This window comes from Macrobrachium rosenbergii, chromosome 18 (genome assembly GCF_040412425.1).
Source record: "Macrobrachium rosenbergii isolate ZJJX-2024 chromosome 18, ASM4041242v1, whole genome shotgun sequence".
In the NCBI taxonomy this organism is placed as follows: Eukaryota; Metazoa; Arthropoda; class Malacostraca; order Decapoda; family Palaemonidae; genus Macrobrachium; species Macrobrachium rosenbergii.
Genome location: NC_089758.1, coordinates 2507696 through 2523151, shown reverse-complemented (window position 1 = coordinate 2523151; position 15456 = coordinate 2507696). Strand labels below are relative to the sequence as shown.

At 35.2% G+C, this 15456-nt stretch overlaps 1 protein-coding gene across 2 annotated transcripts; it reads right to left on the bottom strand.

Moving 5' to 3' along the window:
• Positions 1-512: 512 nt before the first annotated feature.
• Positions 513-13703, bottom strand: LOC136848027 (macrophage mannose receptor 1-like). Of its 2 annotated transcripts, XM_067120066.1 has the most exons (7): positions 13547-13701; positions 12645-12692; positions 9488-9664; positions 6883-7119; positions 4993-5061; positions 3450-3620; positions 513-691 (listed from the first exon to the last, which is right to left on the bottom strand). In XM_067120066.1, exons 1-7 carry the CDS (start codon positions 13587-13589, stop codon positions 528-530), a joined length of 909 nt encoding a protein of 302 aa, XP_066976167.1. In that variant the 5' UTR covers positions 13590-13701; the 3' UTR covers positions 513-527. The 2 variants fall into 2 exon arrangements, with proteins under 2 accessions (XP_066976167.1, XP_066976168.1); XM_067120067.1 differs by lacking the exon at positions 6883-7119 and having other exon boundaries at positions 13547-13703.
• Positions 13704-15456: the final 1753 nt, after the last annotated feature.

The window sequence follows — 15456 nt, the reverse complement described above, 5'->3', positions numbered from 1 at the left end:
AATATCCTGACACAGTTGGTAAATCCTGTGAGTGATACAGTTTGTGTGGTTGGTTCAATTGCAGGATGGTTTGAAAACAGACCAGAATAATTCAGTGCCAAAAAATATCATGCATGGCTGACAGGCAGGTCACGTCAATACAAACATTCACTGATATCAAAGAGGGAAGGCAGCTATTGATTTATATTTTGCTGGCATATAGCGCCAGCTAAGGTGTCACACGAAAAATCATTAAAATAAAAGTAGTTGTCGCTGTTCATCGTAAGACAGTTCTCCCTGTTATGGCCGTCTGGTTCTTGCTCATCGTATTGGTTGAAGCCCCAGAATGGTGTGCCCATTTTGACGGGCGACATGTCTTCCCAGATCCACGTGCCCTCCTGGAGATCGTCTGAGCCACCGATCCACAAAGGAGTGCCACCGAGGTTTGAATTAAGAGGAAGGTGGCTGGGCTTCGTGACTGTAGTGACGTCACCGATCCATTAAAGGAATGCGGACACCTGCGGGGACAATGTTAGGAGGAGTTTGAATTAAGAGGAAGGTGGCTGGGCTTCGTGACTGTAGTGACGCCACCGAGCCATAAAGGAATGCGGACACCTGCGGGGACAATGCGAGGAGGAGTTTGGATTAAGAGGAAGGTGGCAGGTCCTCGTGACTGTAGTGACGTCACCAATCCATAAAGGAGTGCGGACACCTACGGGGACAATGTTAGGAGGAGTTTGAATTAAGAGGAAGTGGCTGGGCCTCGTGACTGTAGTGGCGTTAATGAATTTTATTTATGTCAGGAACCGTAAATACCAAGAGAAACGACATGATAATGTTCACCTGTCTCCCCTGCGTGATAATGAGTAGAACTCAGGGATGCGAAGAAAGAGGGAAATAAATAGATGTTTCAGCTACTGTATACTCTTTCTCGTATTCACCCGTTTTGTCTTGCAGCACGTTGTTCTGCAGTTAACTAGAAATTTTTATAATTGATGCACACAGTCATGCATACTTACATATATATATATATATATATATATATATATATATATATATATATATATATATATATATATATATATATATATATATATATATATATATATATATATATATATGTGTGTGTGTGTGTGTGTGTGTGTGTATAATAATAATGTGTGTATATAATAATAATAAGGTTCAAGTGGGAATTTTTAATTCAATATCAAGATTTTCTTTTAAAAAAATGTCCCATGGATATCCTTCAGAATTCAGTACAGCATGCCACATTTGTCGTTTTCTCTTTAAAAAAGTAATATTTTCCTTCATCCAGTGAGTTTTGTAAAGGATTACTGAAATAATCACAGAGTAATCTCATTTCTGCAAGTGGTCTCCAAGGCTTCTAAGAGATGTGAACATAAGCATTTATAACTGTATGTATTTTGAACCTCGACACTAAATTCTTAAGATCAATTATGTTTGCGAGAAGCAGCTGGGAACCTATGATACCCTCTTAGATCTAACTAGCTATGTTAAAGACTACCTTGTTATTGCCTTTTTCTAATGGACTTGAGCACAGCCATAACTTTGTTTGACCATCAGGTTCGTATATTATAAGTCCATAGCATAGGTTTCAGATGTTCTCTGTTGGGCACAGTCACAGTTTTTAAGACCCCGGTAGCATGGACTTGATGCTAAGAGAGTCTTTTGGTAAGTGGTCTGGAACCATAGTTGTTTTTAGTCTCTACTTATGAGAGGAACATGGGATATGAAGCAATTCTTGTTGCAATTGTATTCTTTCCCTTAAAGCAATATGAACTTGTTACTAGTCTTGATGGAGATTTAGATAAGATTAATAAGTGGCATAATCAATGTTGGATAACAATGGACACTGAAAAACTAAGACCCTTGCTGATTTGCTATCTTGTACTCTGAGTCACTGAAAATCTGACAACCTAATGTCAAGTTCAACTCCAGGTTTTTTTTTTCCACTCTGCCTGAAAACTAAGTTTTGTTTGCAAGGCTTCTGCATCCGCAGATACGATGGCATCAGCACCCATGCTTCAGATCTTTTGCTTCACCATCGCTGGAATATTGTTTCCTTATTTAGACATTTACAGTATCCAAGTATCTTCTACACAAAATTATTGGAAGTAGAAGCTTCTCTTTCCTAACAGAGAAAATTATGATTTAGAGTACCTGTTGGGCCTTTTTTTTTTTGAGTTATTTGTCAGTAAAGAAACTAATACTCTCATCAGCACATGAGGCTGGAATCAGTTGAACTACACTTTCATGGAGCGTCATCATCCATATTTTGTTGATGTGTCATGATGTCACCTTACCCTTAACTACAGAATACCGACATTGAAACAGGAGAACCACTGACCAATAATGGTAAAACGAAAGACCTGAAGCATTAGGGTATTTTGCCATCAGTTTTAGATGATATGTCGAAAGCATTTTGAACAGTGTCTGGTTTTCTAAGCGTTACTCTCAAGGTAACACCAAGTCACATTCAGAATCAGTGGGATGTTATCCATGTACGTTGAACCATCAACATAAGTTTATCAGTAAAGCTTTGGTATTGCTTGATTTCAGTCTTGTATATCACTGACTTTATTGTTATTTCGGATTTGATAAGCGAACTCTGTGCGACAGTAAACCCCTTCCACTTTCAGCACAGGAATAACTTTCAAGATTTTTATGGTGTACGGCGTACAAAAAAGAGCATGTTGCCATCTTGCTTTTTATTACACACCTCTTGCCTTCATGGAACTCTGAGAAAAAAATCTCTGTCGTAAAGAAAAAAATTGTAATGCTTCTCCAGGTATCTTTCTTTATTTACAGGTTTCAGGTAATGACTTAAAGCGTTGACACTTATTTTCTCATCAGATTGATTACCCCAGATTTAGTGTTCAACAAAGCAAAACAGTAGTGTACAAAGACCAGGGCTGGATATTAAGCCCAGGCGTATGGGTGGTATTGTTATACTATGCCTTAGAAATGCGACCTCCGTTTGTGTAACCCTTCCCAGTCCCAAATGCAACGGAATATCCGGCTTACTTTTCTTTTTAGAAATGTGACTTCAATTGTTACCCTGACTATTGGGATGCTATGTGGCTTTTCCAGGCTAGGTAATTCAACGCCTCAGCGTATCCATGAATACCCCGTGAAATAGGAAGCCAATTTATATACTTATCTTTTTTTTTTTTTTTTTTTTTTAATGAAAGACTTTTGCATCTACCTACTTTCGTTAAAAAGGAACTAAATCAGTAACTCTGTATAAAAGACTTTTGCATCTACCTACTTTCGTTAAAAGGAACTAAATCAGCAACTCCGTATAAAAGACTTTCGCATATACCTACTTTCGTTAAAAAGGAACTAAATCAGTAACGCTGCACACGTGACATTAACCTACTGCAGTTTTCCAGGAATAACAAATTTTGTTAACGATTTAAGACCGTACTGGAGGAAAGATGAATACTTACTCTTATTGGTTAAGTAATCGTAGAGATCTCCCATGAGGTTGGCGTCGTCAACTTTAGCCAGATGGCCTCCGAGTGCTTCGCATAGTGTTTTAGAATCGAACCACGTGTTGGTTTTGACGACACTGATCAGAAGGCAGGCGTCGCTGATCATCTGGAACGGAACTGGGCACTCTGAAGGAAGGCAGGAAGGAAAGAGAGTTCTGAGGTCAGCATAGGTGATCCACTCCTTTACTCGAACTTTCATTGGAAGTATATTGTCCATTTCTCCATCTTTGCTCTCAGAAAAAAGTTGGTACATCTTGTATACTTAAACAAATTGCAAAACAACAGGTTGATAACTAGGATAAAGAGAGGATAAGCTGTAAATATATATAACATTCGCATCACACATACTTATGCGCATATGTATGTATGAGTGTATGTGGACACGACAGCTCAGAGGAGGGACGTTTACTTCTTACTATTCTAAAACCACCGTTAGTTTTCCAGTTAATACAAGTTTTAATAATAAGGTGATACTGGTGTTTGTAAAACACCACCCAATAATTGTACATTAACTTATACTGAGCAGCCTAGTAGATCAATCTCACTAAGATTATCAGGCAATACGCGAGGAGTTGAATATACAGTAGTTCTGAGAGCCCGGTGATTTCTCACGCATGTGACGGATTGAGTCCTAGTATCAATGGGCTGATGAGACGAACTGTTTTATCTGGAATGAGCTATCATTCATCAGTCATACTGAGAAAAAGAATGTACCTGGGTTCCACCGGAAATCTGATTAATAATCTCTTCTCAAGCAAACGTTTCAGCGGATCCGGCAGCCAGAGTGGACGCAGGGGCGAGTGAACCATGATTCAAGTCGAACGGCGCCCAGATGCCTTTCATCACTGGGTCAGAAAGTTAATCATCATTTCTAATCGTGCCAGAGTCGTTGTTTCCTACCTGTAATCTCCCTATAAAAACCTTATTCGTCTTACATGTTTTTCACACTCACCAGCGATCCGGGCTGATGTTGATGTTCAGTTTATGGGCTCTTAATTTCATAATGCCATCAGACGACGTTCAAGTGTCACATCTACATACACAATATATCTATCTGTCTGTGTATATATATACTGTATATATATATATATATATATATATATATATATATATATATATATATATATATATATATATATATATGTATATATGTATGTATGTATGTATGTATGTATATATGTGTGTATGTGTGTATGCGGTTGTATGTAGCTTATCGCGGTTTCAGCTGACAATAAGAGTAATTTGAACTACATGACTTTATCAATAAATTATCCACAAGAGAAAAAGACAAAATACCAAAAATAGTATGAGTTGAAATCAGAAATGTGTTATTTTAGACGTTCTTCCAGAAAAGAATATTCGTAATTAAAAGAATTCACCTGTCCAGATGTAAATTTTCAACAGGCATGCCTCTAGTGAAGCACATTGCACTGTTTTTCCCTTTCAGTAATATTTGCACAATACAGGATACCGTAAATAAGGATGCCGAGTTGCTCACCTGACGCTGCCGTCTCCTCTTCGACGGCTTCGACGGGCGTCTCCTCTGATTTCCTGTTCTGGTGAACAACTGCAAATAAAATGGGTAATTTTATTTCCAATCTCATTTGAAAGTTTCCACTCAATAGGAAACAATTTGATCTTATTCTGAAGGGAGGGGAAACCCAATTAGGAAGTAAACCATTTTTTATTTTCATATTGCTGCCGTTTACCTACCCGTTTTATCATATGCACGCACATTATATATACATGTATGTATATGTATATATATAAATATATGTGTGTAAAGATACATATACATATAAGTATATACATATATATATATGTACTGTAATATATATATATATATATATATATATATATATATATATATATATATATATATATATATATATATATATATATATATATATATATATATATATATATATATATATATATATATATATATATATATATATATACATACATATATATATACACACACACACACACACTCACATATTAAAATATATCACTTTACTTTGGGAATCACCTACATCTAACGAGATTTTATAATTAGTAAGGGGATCTACTCCGACCAGGATCCGAACCTTTGCGTTTTGCTTTAGATGCATTAATAGATAGACAGTCGACTTATCGGTTCGTTGACATCGACTGTCCTGTAGACATTCCCTCGGGAATCTGGTTCTACTATGGTAGTTGATCGCCAAGTTTGTAAAACTCAGTTAAAATATGAAATTTTGTCACTTGTCCACATGTAGCTGTTTTTATATTTACAAATATTCAGCCGCATTAAAAATTAATATTAAATTCACTTGACTTTTGGAATAACTTCCTCCAAATGGGTGTAAATCATTTCCGGCATGGATTCGGGCTGATGACTTTTGGTTTAGATATTACCAAGTTAAGGTGAATTCGACGTCATATGGTATATGTAATTTAAGGTTTGTGGGTCTAAAAGAGTGACGTGGCGTGAATGTCAAAACTTCATATTCGACAAGTGTTACAAACTTAGAAATCAGCTGTCACGGCGGAGGTGGGTTCATTTCGAGCCGACATCCCTTTGTATCTAGTCTGCAAGGCCAGATGCACTTCTCAGTCAATCAATGATTCTCCTAAGTGTAAAATATTCCCAAAGCAAAGTGAATCCGATAGCCGGTGAAGTTTGCGGCCTAAAATTTATAAACACACACACACTAAATATATATATATATATATATATATATATATATATATATATATATATATATATATATATATATATATATATATATATTTGTGTGTGTGTGTTTTAGAACTCAGATCTCAGCGATGCCCAGGGCAAATTATTAGCCACACTGCAAATGAAAGTTTTTATTTCTCTCTCGTTTGGTAGTCACTGCCACGCATGCGCTACCTTGCTGTTAGCCTTTGAGCGTACTTTAATGTGAAGGCTCGTTAGCACGCCAGTACAGCTGACACTGAAAAGAATCTTGCAACCTGGGGCTTCTGTTGGACGCCAGTTCGAATTGGGTTGATAGACGTAGCTTTTTTAGTTCTTTGTTCCACACACACACACACACACACACATATACATATATATATATATATATATATATATATATATATATATATATATATATATATATATATATATATATATATATATATATATATATATATATAATATATATAATATATTATATAATTTGATTTTGATTGGTAAATCATTGCTTCTACTTAAATGTGAGTTTTGAACGAATGAAAATATTGAATGAACTATCCGAGAAGGGGGTGAAGTGAAGTCTGTGAGAATTGATTATCATCAGAAATTAGTTTAGTTTCTTGTAACGGTACTTGTAGGTGGGACAAGGAAAGGGAGAGCTGAAATTGAGAGACGAAAACTTACGAGGGTCGCAGATGACTCCATTGCGGTCTTCGCAGTAGCCATCGTCCAGGAAGAAATGTTTATCCCTGTTGAGGGCTGCGCAGTTTTGATTGATTCCTCCTGCTGGCTCCTGCTGGTACCGGGACGGAGCCCAGAGGGGAGTGTGCATTCTGACGCTCGTGTGGTCATTAGCCCAAACCCAGTCTCCTTCCTTCTCAATATCCTCCGCCCCGGTCCAGAAGCTCGAGTCGTTTAGATCTAAAATTTCGCGGTTAGTGTTGCATCTCATATATATATATATATATATATATATATATATATATATATATATATATATATATATATATATATATATATATATATATATATATATATATATATATATATATATATATATATATATATATATATCAATGGGAGAGCGGACACAAAGACTTGTTAAAAAGAAGTCAATTTATTCCCGACGTTTCGTAATGGCTTCATTACATTTTCGAGGGCTGTATAAAATAAATAACAAATTACAAAAAGGGTATAAATTTAAATTTAAAAATTAAGCACAATGGGTTACAAATAAAAAATAAAAAAATAGAAGGGACAATTAAAAAGGACAACGTAAAAAACAAAACAAAATCTCTCTAAAAAATATACAATATAAAAAATATATATATAAAAAGTAAGAAGATATGGACCAACCTATTCAGTGGCAATGTTAAAACTAAACAGAAAACGAAAGACTAAGAGAGGTACAGTGTGCCGGCAGAGGTTTGGCTGTTTAACAAGGGGACGAGTCGTTTAATCATTAATGATTCCAAAATGGCCCGCCCTAAAACAGAAAAATCCTTATGTAAAACTTCAATTGAAAATAAGGATTTTTCTGTTTTAGGGCGAGCCTCTGCAGCCATGAATTGGCCATTTTGGAATCATTAATGATTAAAAACGACTCGGCCCCCTGTTAAACAGCAAAACCTCTGCCGGCACACTGTACCTCTCTTAGTCTTTCGTTTTCTGTTTAGTTTTAACATTGCCACTGAAATAGGTTGGTCCATATCTTCTTACTTTATATATATATATTTTATATTGTATATTTTTTAGAGAGATTTTGTTTTGTTTTTTACATTGTCCTTTTAATTGTCCCTTCTATTTTTATTTTTTTATTTGTAACCCATTGTGCTTAATTTTTAAATTTAAATTTATACCCTTTTTGTAATTTATGTTATTTATTTTATACAGCCCTCGAAAATGTAATGAAGCCATTACAAAAATGTCGGGAATAAATTGACCCTTTTAACAAGTCTTTGTGTCCGCCTCTCCCATTGATGTATACCTGGCTGTGGTCACTGCTGTTTGGATATATATATATATATATATATATATATATATATATATATATATATATATATATATATATATATATATATCCATATCCATATCCATATAAATATATCTATATATACATATATACATGTATATATATAAATATATATATATATATATATATATATATATATATATATATATATATATATATATATATATGTGTGTGTATATATATATATATATATATTATATATATATATAGTTTACAGAAATATAGTTTACAAAATTTAATTTACATCAAACATTCATTTATATCCAACACCTGTCGAAAGCTACGTGCTGCTTCAGTCGGGTTTGTTTTCCTTAAGAGTTAACGTAAGTCATTATAAGGCTTCGTTCGCAATTCTGTCAGAAGGGATGAGAATTGGTTTCCCCAGATTGCTATCGTTGTTTCTCTGGGTTGAATGAACAATACTCCATAGGGACCCGTCCTTACAAAATCATGGCGATAACATTTGCAAGGATGTCTACATATATGTTTGATTAAAACGAACTGTAGCCACTCTCTCCCTCTCTTTGTCGGTCTCACACACATATATATATATATATATATATATATATATATATATATATATATATATATATATATATATATATATATATATAAATATATATAAATGTATGTATGTATATATAAATATATATATATATGTATGTATGTATATATGTATGTATATATGTGTGTGAGACTGACAAAGATGGAGATATATATATATATATATATATATATATATATATATATGTATATATATATATATAATATATATATATATATATGTATATATATATATATATATATATATATATATATATATATATATATATATATATATATATATATGTATGCATATACAGACACAACACAACACACACATATATGTATATATGTATGTGTATGTGTATGTACGCGTGAGCGATAGAAATACAAAGCCTTTTCACTTTAACCTTCAATACATCCAACTGCAATGGAGAACCAAGTTTCTCCTGTTACAAGAACCAACAATGGCCTTAACCACTTTATCCTGATGAAGAATGAAAAGGAATTGCCCCGTTATCCACATTGTTGAAATCCTAGATGGGTAAGGTATTACGGTACATGATACTTTGCCACACGAAGCCCATCATCCTTTTTACACTTCGAAGTGGGAGGTCAGCACGATTCAAGTGGCCTAGTTGACACTTTGCTTTCTTACTTATGCAAGAGCTGTAACATGGAAAGGGAAAAGAGAACAGTAACTGGTTACTTTACCATGCTGATGGATGTAATGGACCACTTCATAAAGGAGATTAGCGTCGTGGAAGTAGGCCAAGTCACCATTCCACTCCTTGCAAAACTTCCTCATGTCATCCCACGTCCCGGAGATGCGGTTGTCGATGAGCAGGCAGTAATTGTCCGGGCCGACCGGCTGGTAGGGGGACGGGCACTCTGTCCGTGCAAGAGCGAAACATCAGATGCGAGTGGATGCTCGTAAAGAAGTTAATCTTGAGGTTTCCTTTCCATTCATTCTATGGTTTTATCCTCAGTGAAATTTGTTGCTGCGAGGCAACAAATCTCACTGAAGACTGATCAGTCGTCTGTCCTGCCGTGAAAGCTTGAAATAAATGAGTACAGTTAAAACATAATTTCTTTTTCTTTGATATATCTTGGTGTTTTGTACTGCTTCATTTTAGGGTAATCAGGCATGTACAGACTTTTCATTTCTTTTCGATATCCGTTGACAAAAATAAAAGCCTTGTGAATAACTTACACCCAAAGGGAATTATACGTAAGTGCATCTGTTCCCGGCAGGGTTCAAACCTGGCTGTTGGAATTCCGGCCTGGCCAGAAGCGTTTATCATAAACATCCCTTATAGTGAATTCGTGATTAAGGGGTCTTATTTATGACCTGATTTTTGAGAGCATTTAAAATTCATGAGTGACATATATATATATATATATATATATATATATGTTAGTGACATATATATATATATATATATATATATATATATATATATATATATATATATATATATATATATATATATATATATATATATCTCTCTCTCTCTCTCTCTCTGGGAGATTCTGAAGTCCGACAGATAGTACGGATCGACGAATTTCTGGGACGGTGACCATTCAACTATCCAAAGTCTCCAGTATTTAGATCTTGCAACCATCAAGAGAGATACAACTTGATGCCGACTGTGCCGTACATATGCCTGTCAATCACAGGTTTTTGTACGTAAAATCGATATCAACCCACCTCCACCATAATAGCCGATTGTATATGTGTATATATATATATATATATATATATATATATATATATATATATATATATATATATATATATATATATATATAATACATACACACACACACACACACACACACACACACATACACACACACACACATATATATATATATATATATATATATATATATATATATATATATATATATGAATTTTTATTCACGAATGATACAGTGATTCGTTTGCGGAAGGATTACGGACCAGATGCTTTTCTCTATTATAATTCCCCTTGGGTGTAGGCTATTCTCAAGGTATGGTGAACTGGGTATTAAGCGATATTTGTGATTTAATATTTATGGATATACATACATAGGGCTTACATACACGCGCACACACATATATATAGTATATATATACTGTACATCTATATCTGCTATAAGAAGTATATCAAGAATAATATGGGTTCACCTTAAACCATTAAGAAATAAATTCGGATCCTGTATTGACACTCATGAATTTATGAGCATAGGTCCAACTGCAGTCGGGTGCATGCAAGGTTTCCAATTATGTCTGCAAGACACATTGGCTTTCCTAAGCAAATGCTCTGCAGGCTATACGTCTGGAGATTGGGACAGTGATGCTTATGTGAACATATGCAGGACACTGAATCAGCAAGTAAAAAAAAAAATGTTCAGTAAAACCATGGCCTTTTTTTTTGTTGTTGTTTTGCTTTCAAGTGAAGAGCTTATTTGAAGTACGTTATTTGCCAAGTCTGTATATGTATTTGAGTGTTTGTGTATGTGTTTATGTGCGAGATGGATGGATAGGTAGGTAGATAGATAGATAGATAGATAGATAGATAGATAGATAGATAGATAGATAGATAGATAGATAGATTAAGATTTAGATTTAGAATTAGATTAAGCCATCAATATATCAACACGCAATCTTGGGTAAGAGAGTGTTGTAAGTGTTGTAAGATATTAAACAGAATGAGATTCTTAGCTAGACAATTAGATAGATTAAGATTTAGATTTAGAATTAGATTAAGCCATCAATATATCAACACGCAATCTTGGGTAAGAGAGTGTTGTAAGTGTTGTAAGATATTAAACAGAATGAGAGACTTAGCTAGACAATTAGATAGATTAAGATTTAGATTTAGAATTAGATTAAGCCATCAATATATCAACACGTAATCTTGGGTAAGAGAGTGTTGTAAGTGTTGTAAGATATTGAACAGAATGAGAGACTTAGCTAGACAATTAGATAGATTAAGATTTAGATTTAGAATTAGATTAAGCCATCAATATATCAACACGTAATCTTGGGTAAGAGAGTGTTGTAAGTGTTGTAAGATATTAAACAGAATGAGAGACTTAGCTAGACAATTAGATAGATTAAGATTTAGATTTAGAATTAGATTAAGCCATCAATATATCAACACGTAATCTTGGGTAAGAGAGTGTTGTAAGTGTTGTAAGGTATTAAACAGAGTGAGAGACTTGGCATGATCTATGATGAAAAAGTTTGTTACATGAAATTTGGTTAAGGAAAGGTAAGCATCGCCAGTTCCTCTTTGGGCGAGTCGGTAGAGTTGTCGACTAGCACTCGCTAGGCCCGACTTCGATGCTCCGGCCGGCTAATGAGGAATTAGAGGAATTTATTTCTGGTGATAGAAATTCATTTCTCGCTGTAATGTGGTTCGGATTCCACAATAAGCTGTAGGTCCCGTTGCTTGGTAACCAATTGGTTCTTAGCCGCGTAAAAATAAGTCTAATCCTACGGGCCAGCCCTAGAAGAGCTGTTAATCATTTATCTGACATTACCACAGGTGAAAAATAAGACACAGGGTGTAGGTCCTGACCGGTTTCGACTTTATTTCCAAGCCATTAACGAAGGACATATATATATAATGTGTGTGTGTGTGTGTGTATATACATATATAGGCTATATGCGTGTGTCTGCGTGTAATTTTATGTATTAAGTATACCCATGAGAGAAACGTGTGCGCGTATACATTCGAAAGTAGGCGTCTGACCCTTAATGCGTTTTTTACTTGTTTTATCATCTCTACATCATTTAATGTAAAACCCAGTAACGCTACTGAAAAGAGGGAGGCTCTTTCTGAAATGGAAATCGACATGAAATAGAAAACTGACTTACCATAATTTGCAGCTGTTTCGGTGTCAGTCGGACCAGCAGCAGCGAGGCCTTTGAAAGAAAAAGCAATATTCTCATATAGGTTTTTATAGAAAATGAGTCAAAACAAGTTTTCCGGCACTGTGATAACAGTACACGGAACACTTTAAATTCATGTAGTTTAGTTTACCATGACAACTCGAGTACGCCAAATTCAGATAGATTGATTGTGTGAATTAAGATCGCAATCAAACGAATGTTAAGGTACGGTATTCTGCGCCAATACAAGACTTGACTCGGCGAGCTCATGTTAAAGCGCTAGAGACTATGTATATTTTCTTATCATTTTCTTGGTGCAGAAATAGATAACAATAGCAGGGTTTGAAGTCAGGCGGTCGATTAGTTCTCTTACTCAAGGTCTCAAGCATTAACTGCCTTCTTATGCGCAGGCTCCCAAAGGAACAGTGAGCGTAGAGGAAATGCGGCTAACATATGAATTTTTAATTGAAATTTAATTTCTTTCTAAAGACAATAATCCTAAGGGTCTCTTTTAAATTAGCTTAATTTGCCACGACAGGCCACGTCAAAATTCGGTAGTTCACGATGGAGGGTACACGACGAAGTAATACGATTTCTTGTTTTCATTCGAAAAGGAAATTAAACAAATCTAGTAAAGTGTTGCCAAGTTTTCAGACTTCTTATTAGTTTGCCAGTGAGTTAGCAGAAATTTTGGTAAAGCAATGAAATTAACGCATAACTACATAATTTATTAGAAAAAGCATCCAAACGTGTAATGTGAATGACTGACAAAGAAATTCACGATTCATGACTCATGTATACGCCACGTAGTAAAATTAGAATACACAATACATCGTAGTACGCTACAAAGTTAACACTTACTTAAGAACGTCAATGCATACACTTACTTATGAACGTCAATGCAACGAAGAAGCTTAATTTGGGCACCATGGCGATGGTATGAAGTGAAGGCTGGTCTACAGGTAGCAAAGGCCAAATGCTTCCAGCCTCTGGCGTCTCAGGATCTATAAAGCTGCACTCAAGTCTGTCGGGTCTCGAAAATACTGGGAATAGCAACTTCACGAGTTTTTTTTTTTTTATTAGTCTTGTTGGTGGTGGAATTTCTGGTGATTTCTAAATATCAAGTTGCAGATGTTGTCTTTCACGTGAAAACTGTTTACGACATCTGGAGGTTTCAAGGCGTTCGCCTGTTATCTATAATTGAAATACAAAAATAGAGAGATAAGATGTAACAGGATTAACGTGCAGACTACATAATAACTGAACGGCTTTGTGAGTGCCTGCAAGATATTTTTTTTATGTACGCACTCGCTCGTAAGAGCACGCCATTCTCTGAAGTTATTCTTGATACCTTTCTCGAAATTTATAATCGTATCGTTCATGTGCTGTTCACCGTCACGTACTGGCTACTTGTTTTACTTCACGGCAATTAAATCATTAAAAATTCAGATTGTACACTGGATTGCTATGACTCAGCCAGTTGTATGTGTATGTATATATATATATATATATATATATATATATATATATATATATATATATATATATATATATATATATATATATATATATATATATATATATATATATATATATATATATATATATATGCGTGTGTGTGTTGTATGTGTATATATATATATATATATATATATATATATATATATATATATATATATATATATATATATATATATATATATATTGTCACGAATGTAAGTTCCCTCTCCCTCTAAGAGTGCAGTCATGCCCCAGGTTAACATAATTCAACTATTTTATTAAAATAAAGGTAGTCGTGTTAATAACATTCCTGACTAACAAAGGCAGGTTATGGGAAAACATTGCCCCTTCTTGGAAAAATCGCTCATTCCTCACCCTTTAAAAATAATAATCTCTTAATCCTCCTCCTTGGCCTAATGACTGCTCAAGCCTTTCTTTCAGGTACCGCCTTCTGGGAAGCCAAATCCCTGCCAGAGGTATAGACAGCTGGCGAAGGGAATTAATTCCAAAAGAGAGAGTGCCCTGGCCTTAACAACAGAGTCACCAAGTGGCAAGGGCATATTGCATGGCGAAAGCATGGAAAGCATAGAAAACAGACCACGAGGCGAGCAGGCACTGCCATCTGGGAGGAGAGGAATCGTAATCTGTCGAGGTCTTAAAAGACGACACCCGGATGGCACTTGTCAGAAACGCCCGGCCCTGGATTCAAGACACTTGTCCCTTGTCTTATCCGCACCATCAGAGTTCTGATTCTTCCTATGTGGCTGCTTTGAGCCTGAGTCTTTCTTTGTGGTGAAAGCCCCTAATTCATGCCCTCCTTGCTGGCGCTGAAGACGAGGTCCCCAGTCCCTGTGGAAAGGTAAAGTACCCAAAGCAAGGTTTTGAATCAGTCACAAATCTATTATTCTTCTACCGAATTATTTTCCTTTCTGAAGTGTGATCTTTTTATGAGACCTGATTTGTTTAGTGCAGTGAGTAAATATTCAAGTTTATGTATCTTCCAGTGCCTAATATCTAGTTGCTTTGGCACCTTCAGTGCAACCCCCTTGATTCCCTAACTAAACTACCTACAGTATGTCTGTGTAAGTAACCGGTGCATTCTCGTTTGCAGACGGAGTTGCTAGCTGTGGGATCATCTGCTCACCCCTGTGCTTGTGCCGTGGTTATGATCACTGTCTCTTACCCAACGGTGTTCTACAAAGTGGATTTTTCCCCTATTTCTGTTATTGTGTAAATTACTGAAATTTTAGTTATTTGACAGGAATCTGTTTCACCTGTCTGGTTTTGCGAATTCCCC

Excerpts from the sequence above, each read along its gene's own strand:
- LOC136848027 (XM_067120066.1), bottom strand. The coding sequence starts at position 13,589 with ATGGTGCCCAAATTAAGCTTCTTCGTTGCATTGACGTTCATAA. Across the intron at positions 12,693-13,546 it reads CGTTGCATTGACGTTCATAA|GCCTCGCTGCTGCTGGTCCG; the intron begins GTAAGTGTATGC and ends TTTCTTTCAAAG. Across the intron at positions 692-3,449 it reads CGATTACTTAACCAATAAGA|GTGTCCGCACTCCTTTATGG; the intron begins GTAAGTATTCAT and ends TTGTCCCCGTAG.